Here is an 11315-nt window from a genome sequence, read left to right on the forward strand (position 1 = left end):
GTTCTTTTGTTTGTGGATAAAAAACGAAAAATTAAATATATAATTTTTATTTTAAAAAGCTTTAAGCATATTATGTTGTGTTGGCATCCATAGCCAACCATTCGGGTGACTACATACACTCCTTTTTCTTAACAGTCCATACGCTGCTATGCTCCTTATGTTTGCTGCCGCATGCCTTCGACAACGCTGACCGAAGATGGATATATCTTAAGCCTTCCAAGCAAAACCTTCCCGCTACCGTCGAATCCAACGATTCCAGCAGTACGCACCACTTCGCCGATGCACCGTTTAGAGCTCACGATGGTGGTACCAGCCACCCGCCCTGGTAATAATTATCTACCACCTTCGACCACCCTGCGACCTGTTCATACGACCGGGCAACACGTTCACCAGCCGCTACGCTCAAAGCCGACTCGCAAGCCCACAAGCGAGTACTTACCACCAATGTCCGCCAACGAGGTCACGTCGTTTGAATCCGACCGCGTTCCGCAGCCTTCAAACGAGATGCCGATCTACCGCGGCGAGGATCAACTGTCTCCCCAGATCTTTCCCATACCCCAGACAGCTAAGAAGCTGAAAAACTTCGCCAAATGCGCCTCCGCTCTCGTGTGCACTTCCGAGAATTTTTGCAACGCCATCGGAGTGCTCACCGAGTCCGCCGTGGAGTTGACTCCCATAGAAACCGCTTTCCGAGTTCCTCTCACTGACTGCCTGCAGGACGAAAATGGCACCCCCGGCAAGTGTTGCCGTGACCCGAACTATGTAGACCCCTGGCCTGTTAACTTGGCTGGAGTTTGCGCGACAAGGAACAAGCGGTAGGAAGGCTCTTTCAAATTCTTTCGCAGTGACTAAAAACAGTACTTTCTTTTCTAGGACAAAACCTACAGGAGTCAAGGATTTGGATGCGAACTTTGCCGAGATCTCTTGGCAGGCCATGATCTTGCGCGAGTCGAGCAAGACACTTATCTGCGGCGGAGCTATAATCGGAGACGAGTTCGTTTTGACGTCCGCCAGTTGCGTAAATGGGTAAGTAACATGGGTCAGAAACTCTTCCGTTTACCGTTTAAATACTTGTTTCCTATTGTTCCACAAATCATATGTAATCCAAAAACATAAATCCATTTTCCCTAGACTGCCCATGACCGACATACGCGTTAAGGCCGGTGAGTGGGAGCTGGGCAGCACAAACGAGCCTCTTCCTTTCCAGCTGACTGGCGTCAAAACTATCGACGTCCACCCCGCATACGATCCCTCGACCAACGCTCACGATATTGCCATCATTCGTCTCGAGAGACGCTTGGAGTTTGCCACCCACATCCAACCTATTTGCATTAGCGATGAGGACCCAAAGGCCACTGAACACTGCATCACTTCCGGCTGGGGAAAGCAAGCATTATTGAGTAAGTAACATCGCAAAAAAACATTGACTTAAAGCAATATCGCTTTTAAAACCAGAAATCTGCTTTGACCAAGAGCTTTGCCCAGGATATTTGTTTTGGGTTGAACCCCTCTTTATATATATTGATTTCAGTCAAAAGATTGTAACGCAGTGAATGAGTCATTTCCGACCCTATAGAGTATATAAGTTATTGATCAGCATCACTAGACGAGTCGATCTAGCCATGATCGTCTGACCGTCCGTCCTTTTGTTTGTACGTCCGGTTCTACGCAAACTATACTCTCAGTTTTAAAGCTATCGGGCTGAAACTTTCCCAAAAAACTTCTTTATGTTGAATGTGGTATATAAGTCGGAACCAGTCGGATGCGACAACTATATTTTATAGGTCCCATAGAAATAATCGGAAAACAAGAAAGGAAGTTAACTTCGGCAAGCCGAAGTTTGTATACCATTGCAATTATAAAAAATAATCAATAATTTTATTAAATTGAATTCGAAATTCTTAATAATATAATAATTTATATTCCCTATATTATAAGGTAATATGTCAAAAAGCCACAAGATTAAAATTTGTTTCACATTACTTCCCACCAATTATCCGATCGTTCCTATGACAGCTATATGATATACTCGTCCGATTTTAATAAAATTTAATTCGAAATTCAGAACTAATTTAAAAATGTTATATACAGGCTTATAAAGGTATATGTTAAAAAGCACGAAAGACATAATTTTTTTTTATTTTTTCCCCATAGGTCTTATAGGAGCTATAAGATATAGTTGTCCTATCCGGCTGATTCTGACTTATATATTACCTACAATAAAAAGAAGACTTTTGGGAAAGTTTCAGCTTTAAAACTGAGAGACTTGTTTGCGTAGAAACGGACGGACAGACGGACATGGCTAGATCGACTCGTCTTGTGACGCTGATCAAGAATATATATACTTTATGCAAACTTTTGACTGAAATTATTATACCCTCTGCAAGGGTATAATAACTTTTTTTAATATAGCTTTCATGGGATAGATGGCAAAACTGGTGGAAAAATAATATAATATAATATAATAATTATAGCTTCCGTGTTTTTTTTTTTTTTGGTAAAATTATCTTTTAATATTGAGAATATATTTTTTTTTTATATTTAGAAGAATTTCGAATTGAGTTTAATAAAAATAGGACGACTCTAACATGTAGCTGTCAAAGAAACAGGCAGAGAAATAATGAAGTAATTTTTTTAATATCACTGAAGCAAGCTTCGGCTTGCCGAAAGTTAAAATTCTTTCTTGTTTCATATTATTTTTCCACAAATTTTCCGATCATCCGTTTATCAGATATATGAAACAGACGTTCGATTTTGATAAAATTTAATTCGAAATTCAGCTAATAAAAAAATTTTATTTCCAAGCATAAGAGATTACATGTTAAACAACTCCGAAGGTATATATTTTTCTAATTTTCCCTTCCCCTTGTTTCTATGGCAGTTTAAGACATAGTTGTCATATTCAGCTGGTTCCGCCTTATGTACTACCTCCAAAAAAAATGATTTTTGGGAAGGTTTCAGGCCGATAGCCTTAAAACTGAGAGACTGGGGAAATGGTTAGATCGAATCGCCCTGTGATCCTGATGAAGGTTATATATACTTTGAATTTCAAGAAACGCCGTTTATTTACTAGCCTAAATAACTAAAAAAAAGTAAGAGTTATAATATTCTTATCTTTTTTATGTGAGCTATAGAATATATAGCTGGGAGATATAAAGTTGAAGTTGAGTTCCATTTAAAGTTATACAATCTGACAAAAATTTAAGTTTTAGAAAATTTTTATCATTATAACATAAATTTGAGAGACTTGATTAAATCGAAATAAACAGTACTAACCAGAAGAACACATCTAAATCGTCTAAAATTTCAGACTGAAATTTAAGTAGCCTCGCATTGCTTTGAATATATAGTAAGTGTACAATTTGCCAATGTTTTGTAAGACTTTTGGAGAAGTTTTATATATACAGCCTAGTAATCAGAAAAACTAAGAGTTTCACTAGTAGATAAATTATGTTCTTCGAAGTATGTTCGAAAATGTTAAAGGTCACCTAAAAAGCAAGTAGAATGGACTTAATGTCGAAAAGCTGGAGCAATTTGAAAGGACGAATTTTGTAGCCTCCTTCTAGTGTCTTGGATGCCTCGTCTTTTGCATTTCAATTCCGATTGTCCATCAAACTGTTGTGCTATTGACCCCTTTTTCATTTCTTGAGTTTCCTTCCATTTTTAAAATTCCACGCCGTTTCCAAAAGAACAAAGCTAAAGATTAAATGTCTTGCTTTTTAAGCCGCGGCCAAAAGGCGTCCATCACTCGCCTAAACAGGTATTTTTGCTGATCTATCGTGGCAAACATTTTTTTTAGATCAATCGAAAGGTTTTAATGGGCGCTACCGACTTTCGCGGATTGTGGGCGTTAGAGTGGGCATAGCACCCCGCTGAAACAAACTTGCGCTTCGTAGGAAACCCATGAATGTGCATTCCAAGTCTGACTGCTCTAACTCTTATAGTTTCCGTGATCTTAGCGTTCATACGGACGGACGGACAGGCGGGTATGGCTAGAACGACTCTGCTAGTGATCCTGATCAAGAATATATATACTTTATGGGGTCAGAAACGCTTCCTTTACCTATAAAATACTATCCAACGAATCTAGATAACCTTTCACTCTACGAGTAACGGGTATAAAAACACCAAAGAAATATTTTTGTTCACTAATTTTCAGATCGTTCCTATGGCAGCTATTTGACATAATCGTCCGATTTTGATAAAAATTAATTTGAGATTCAGAACTTATTAAAAATATTTAGCTTCGGTAAACCGATATTTCTATACCCTTGCAGTTATAAGAAATAATCAACTTTCGTAACACCAGGTAAAATTTTTTAGGATTGTTGCTGACTTCAGTGATATTAAAAAAGAAAATTATTTCATTCTGTTTTAAGACCATTTTTTTGACATCTATAATCTAATCGGACTACTCCCATTTTTATTTAATTGAATTCAAAATTCTCAAAAAATATAAAAAGTTATATTCCCAACATTATAAGATAATATGTCAAAAAGCACCAAAGCTATAATTTGTTTCATATTATTTTCCCATTAATTTTCTGATCGTTCCTACGACAGCTATACGATATAGTCGTCAGATTTTGATCAAATTAAATTCGAAATTCAGAACTAACTGAAAAATATTATTAATATTAAGTTGCGCGGACTTTTCAGTTTTTATATGGAAAACCGCTGTATGCGCTTCGTAAAATAAATATTGCGAAAAACCTTTGTCCGGGCCCCTGTTTTTTTGATCTTCTTTGTAATGAATCAAACTTCATTTTTAAATGGTTTTAAACTCTATAGCTGGTGAAGTCCAAAATAATTCTTAGTGAAGACATCTTCAACTATTAAAAAGATATGGAATAATGACTGAGTGCAACTTTTTTTTCGAAAAATTGCAAAAATGCCATATTCTGACCCCTATAACTCTGGTAAAACTCAAAATTTCGCAAAACCGTTCAAATGAAGATTTTGTTTTGCCGTTGTGAACTGGAAAAGCAAAAAAGGTCGATGAAAATCGGACCTTCGGAACAGGGGTGGCACGGCACGCTTCGCAGATTTTTACTTAAAACCGGTAGAGATTGATTTTGGGCTAATTGAACCGTCGTTTTCTCGAAGCAATGCCATAATATTTTTTCCTTTTTTACTAACTTACTTCTTCTTCAGCGGCTTCCACTAATAGGCGAGCTAGACACAAGAATAAGAGATGATTCTTATTCGTTGCATCGACTTTGTAGTATATCGATCGATGAGTCACTCTTGATTTGCTTGATTTACGGATCCTTAGGGTAGTCTTGGCTTCGACGAGGTTCCTGTTAAGGACCGTTTGCTGACGCCATGTTGTCTGTCAATACTTTCCGATACTTCTCTACTAGTTCCTTTAGTTCTCTTAGTCTGGTTACATACTTATCTTCAGTGCATAATGCCGATGCTGGACTTCTTCATCTAAGTCACAAAGCTGCTGCCAGAGATCGTTCAACTATCGGTGAAAATTTAAAAAAATTATATCTTTGGTGTTTTTAAACATAAAACCCCTTACACTTGGAAATAACATTTTTTAATTAGTTTTAAATTTCGAATTAAATTTGATCAAAATCGGATGACTATATCATATAGCTGCCACAGGAACGATCGGAAAATTGAAACAAATTATAGTTTCGGTGTTTTTTGACCTCCTAGTCTTGAAAAAAAATGTTTAATAAGCTCTGAATTTAGAATTGAATTTTATCAAAAACGATCGGAAAATTATTCGAAAAATATGAGAAAATGATATCTTTGGTGCTTATTATATTATAATTAAATTTTATCAAAATCAGTTGACTATATCATATAGCTGCCATAAAAACAATCGGAAAATTAGTCGGGTAATATGAAAAATAATATCTTTAGTGTTTTTTAAAATATAACCTTCTATGCTTGGAAATAACATTTTTTATTTGGTTCTGAATTTCGAATTCAATTTTATCAAAATCGGACGACTATATCGTATAGCTGTCGTCAGAAAATTAATGGGAAAATAATATGAAACAAATTATAGCTTTGGGGCTTCTCGATATATTATCTTATAATATTTGGAAAATAATTGTTTATATTTTTAAGAATTTCGAATTAAATTTAATACAAATCGAACTACTCTAACATATAGATGTAACAAAAAATGGTTAAAACAAGAAAGGAAGTTAACTTTGGAAAGCCGAAGTTTTTATACCCTTGCAGCTATAAAAAATAATCAATAATTTTATAAAATTGAATTCAAAATTCTTAAAAGTATAAAAATGTATATTCCCAATATTATAAGATAATATGTCAAAAAGCCCCAAAGCTATAATTTGTTTAACATTATTTCCCAACAATTATCCGATCGTTGTTATGAAATCTAAATTTTAATAAAATTTAATTCGAAATTCAGAACTAATTAAAAAATGTTATTTTCAAGCTAATAAGGTTATATGTTAAAAAGCACGAAAGATATCATTTTTATTTCATGTTTTCCTAATAATTTTCCGATCGTTCCTATGGCAGCTATATAATAAAGTCTTCCGATTTTGATCAAATTTGATTCGAAATCCAAAACCAAATAAAAATGTTATTTCCAAGCGTAGGAGGTTATAAGTTAAAAAACATCGAAGATATAATTTTTATACCCTTGCAAAGGGTATAATGATAGCAGTCAGAAGTTTGCAACGCAGTGAAGGATACGTTTCTGAACTCATGAAGTATATATATTCTTGATCAACGTCACAAGACGAGTCGATCTAACCATGTCCGTCTGTCCCTCTGTCCCTCTGTCCGTCTGTCCCTCTGTCCCTCTGTCCGTCTGTCCGTCCGTCTGTCCGTCCGTTTCTACGCAAACTAGTCTTTCAGTTTTAAAGCTATCGGGCTGAAACTTTCCAAAAAGTCTTCTTTCTATTGCAGGTAGTATATAGGTCGGAACCAGCCGGATCGGACAACTATATCTTATAGCTCCCATAGAAACTATTGGGGAAAAAAATTTAAAAAATTATATCTTTCATGTTTTTCCTTTTTTTCCTTTCATAGCTTGGATATAACATACTTACATTAGTTCTGAATTTTAAAATAAATTTTATCAAAATCGAACAACTATAGCTCCCATAGGGACAATCGAAAAATTAGTGGTAAAATAATATTGAAAAATTATATATTCGGTGTTTTTTAACTTATAACCTCCTACGCTTGGAAATAACATTTTTTATTTGGCTTTGAATTTCGAATTAAATGTTATCAAAATCGGACGACTATATCATATAACTTTCATAGCAACGATCGGTTAATTGTTGGGAAATAATGTGAAACAAATTATAGCTTTGGGGCTTTTCGACATATTATATTATAATATTGGGAGTATACATTTTTATACTTTTAAGAATTTCAAATTCAATTTAATAAAATTATTGATATTTTTTTATAGCTGCAAGGGTATACAAACATCGGCTTGCCAAAGTTAACTTCCTTTCTTGTTCAATATTATTTAAGCACTAATTTTTCGATTGTTCCTATGGGAGCTATATGATATAGTCGTTCGATTTTGATAACATTTTTTTCGAAATTCAGAACTAATTTAAAAGTTTTATATCCAATCTAAGAAAGGTATATGTTAAAAAACACGAAAGATATAATTTTTTTAAATTTTTTCTCCGATAGTTCCTATGGGAGCTATAAGATATAGTTGTCCGATCCGGCCGGTTTCGACTTATGTGCTATCTGCAATAAAAAGAAGGCCTTTGGTAAAGTTTCAGACCGATAGCTTTAAAACTGAGAGACTAGTTTGCGTAGAAACGGGCGGACGGACGGACAGACGGACGGACAGACGGACAGACGGACATGGCTAGATCGACTAGTCTTGTGACATACATATACATTATGGGGTCGGAAACGTCTCCTTCACTGCGTCGCAAACTTCTGACTGAAATCATTATACCCTCTGCAAGGGTATGAAAGGGGAATTAATTTTTTTTTATAAAATCACAAGTCAGCAAGAATCCTTAAAAATTTTATTATCGATTATTTCTTTTAACTGCAAGGTTATACAAACTTCGGCTTGCCGAAGTTAACTTCCTTTCTTGTTTATAAATGTAGAAGATCTAAACGAGAATTCAAAGAATTGTTTTCAAAGAATTTTTTACTGAACTTATTTTCTCATGTTGACTATCAATTGCTACCTCATTTTTTCAACAGTTCACGAAGAGGGCGCTGTAATGCACGTAACCGATACCTTTGTGATGGGCCGTAGTGAGTGCCGTGCCGATGCCAGCAGCGTGTGCAGTGCTACCAAGTTTGACGCCTGCCAGTTTGATGTGGGTAGCGCTCTGGCCTGTGGCAGCGGTTCAAATATTCGCCTTAAGGGAATTTTCGCCGGTGAGAACTCTTGCGGGGACGGGCAGACAGTCCGATTTGCCAAGCCGGACATAAAGTGGATCAACACGGCCTTTGCAGACAAGAATAAGCCGCTCCTTCTCAAGCGATTTTAAAAAAGATTTAAGCGACGAAGAAGACACATTTTTATAGCCGTAAATACAACAGATCCAGGTTTCTTCTCTTGCGTTTTATTTAAATACATATATTCATGTATGTACATTGGGCGGACTTTTTGTATACATTTTTTAATTCATACTTTCACACCTTTATATATTTTTTTTGGGTTTTAAAGATTATAAAGCAAATTCAATATTAGTCTAGATGATATAGACTTGTATTTAAGCTCTAAATTGGTTTATAAAATCGGAATCCCTTAAAACAAAATCCTGCTTAAAAACAAGAAAGAACGCACTTGTCGAGTCCCTCGACTATTTTAAAATCACATACTTTAGGTTGGAGACGTTTTCTTCTACTCTACGAGTAACGAGTATACAAATATTAATAACCGTGATCACCTTAACTTACATTTAAAAAATTATAGCTTCTATTTGAGAGTTCCTTTACGCTTACACTGCTCTTAATGTTCTAAATTCCACAAAACTCCTTACAGCTTTAATAATTTTGGTCCAAACAACTTTACGCACTAGGAACTTATAAAGTAAACTATTTTTTATTTCCGTTCTTCGAACAGATACAAAAAGTTCACAAATTAAGTAAGGGAAGTAAAATTTTTAGATGGTGTGTGAGTCATGTTTCTGATAATTCTTGGCCATTGCGCATCTCCTAACTTTAAAACAACTTTTGCTTTTGCATTAATTTATTTTGTTCATAAAAGTACCATTTTAGATGGTAGGCCTATTTGACCTAAAAAAGTCTACTTTAATGTACATACATACATATGAATGTAGGTCGAATTCAGATTTATAGTTAATACACAATGCAAGATGTAAAATATTTAATTACGTATAAATCATGTATAAATTCTATAAATAATTTTGTAACCGTCAACTAAAAGTAAAAATAACGTTTATGTAGTGAATTATTTATTAGTTTTAAAATGCTCACTTTTCTGGCATATACACGTACGCATGGTAACCCTACACTTGCCATCCGCTTGCATCACCCACAGCACCCACTCAACGAATGGCAATTTAAACTTAATTTGCGATCTTTTTCCTCTTATATATGTATGTATTATAAAAATAAAAATAAGTTTGGATAAAATGGACGCTTAAAGTACATATGTATTTTATTTTCTTTTAATTACATCTAAGACAGTTAGATGATTTTAGCGAAACATTTAAACAATTTAATTGTACTTCTTTTAAGTACTTTACCGGAGTATCTATATAGCTTTAATGGTATAGTGCTTAATTCAAATTATAAAGACGAAAGCACCCTTATTTCGACGAAAAGTTATATATGATTTGCAGAATCAGTCAATCAATCTTATACAAGCATTGAGGCAAGGGAATGCATCGTTCCTATAGCAGCTATATGATATAGTCGTCCGATTTTGATAAAATTTATTTCGAAATTCAGAACTAATTTAAAAATGTTCTTTCCAAGCCTAGAAGGTTATATATTAACAAAAACCGAAGATATATTTTTTTAAAATTTTTTTCCTCGATCGTTCTAATTGTCCGATCCGACTGGTTCCGACTTATATACTACCAGCCCGATAAACTTAAAAACTGAGAGACTAGTTTGCGTAGAAACGGACGGACAGACGGCCAGACGGACGGACAGACGGATATGGCTAGATCGACTCGCCTAGTGACGCTGATCAAGAATATATATACTTTATGGGGTCGGAAACGTCTCCTTTACTGCGTTGCAAACTTCTGACTGAAATCATTATACGCTCTGCACCTCTTGACAACCAATTATGAATAATAACAATTTAAATTAAAAAATAAAGGTAATTCTTTAGACTGTGTGTGAAAGTGTCCGCGGATTTTAGAAAAATAGAGAAAGAGCAATATCGGTCTGTGATTCGATTATTGTTTTTGGAAGGGAAATCGCGTAGCGAAATCAAAGAGCGCTTGGAAGGATGGCGACCGTTAAAAAAATACATGCATAAAATTTTTGGCATGTGGAAGCTGTCGGCGCGATGGGTGCCGCGTTTGTTCACTCCGGACTTCACAGCAGTGTTTGACGCTGTTTAAGCTGCTTTTCGTGACCGCCGATAAAGCATGGATCGAAACAGTGGACTTCTCCCGGCGAACCTGCTCCGAAAAAGGCGAAGACTGTCCCATCGGTCGGAAAGGTGATGGCCACCGTTTTTTGGGACTTACATCTACATCGACTACCTGTAGAAGGGCAAAACGGCCACAGGGCTGTAATATGCCGAACTATTGCCTGATTCGTCGCCGAATTGCAGAAAATACACGACAGATCAATTTCGAGCCATCATGACAGATTAGGTGGAACTAGCATTTCAGTAGTATATAAGAATAGTTTATACCCATCTTATAATGGAATGGAGTGATTGTATATAAGGATCTAAATTAAATAAATTATAAATTAAAAAGCGATTTCGATAAAATATATAAATCGTTAACGCAAAATGGATTGATACAGCAAGCTACTATAAATAAACATGCAGAAATATTAATAACTCGCTTCAACAATAATACATGAGCAAAGATATCGACTAGATAAAAATCATTGCACTGAAGTATCGAAATTTGAGAAAGGTATTACTACAATACCAACCATACTAATCACCCCTTTGAAAGTAGAAACTGTGAACAATTTGGAATCATAAGACCCACCATAAGTCGACCAAGTACAGGTGGAAGAATCTGAATTTGACAGAACAGTTGAACAGAACGATTTTTCCATCTGAATTATCAGATCAGGAACCAGCTGATTGCGATTGCGAAATCGGACAACACCAACTATTAATAATGCCGGACGATACTGTGGGCTCGATAAATAGTGCGATC

The 11315-nt window shown here is 35.4% G+C and overlaps 1 protein-coding gene across 2 annotated transcripts in view; it reads left to right on the top strand.

Moving 5' to 3' along the window:
- Nucleotides 1–9603, top strand: part of LOC108032902 (inactive serine protease scarface) — a 32377-nt gene extending 22774 nt beyond the window's left edge. For both annotated transcript variants that reach the window (XM_017106952.3, XM_050889989.1), the window contains exons 4-7: nucleotides 136–815; nucleotides 874–1026; nucleotides 1132–1400; nucleotides 8185–9603. In XM_017106952.3, coding sequence (XP_016962441.1) covers nucleotides 136–815; nucleotides 874–1026; nucleotides 1132–1400; nucleotides 8185–8477 — 1395 coding nt within the window. In that variant the 3' untranslated portion in view covers nucleotides 8478–9603. The remainder of the gene's footprint in view (nucleotides 1–135; nucleotides 816–873; nucleotides 1027–1131; nucleotides 1401–8184) is intronic.
- Nucleotides 9604–11315: the final 1712 nt, after the last annotated feature.

The sequence above is a fragment of the Drosophila biarmipes genome, unplaced genomic scaffold, assembly GCF_025231255.1.
Source record: "Drosophila biarmipes strain raj3 unplaced genomic scaffold, RU_DBia_V1.1 ptg000009l, whole genome shotgun sequence".
NCBI lineage: Eukaryota > Metazoa > Arthropoda > Insecta > Diptera > Drosophilidae > Drosophila > Drosophila biarmipes.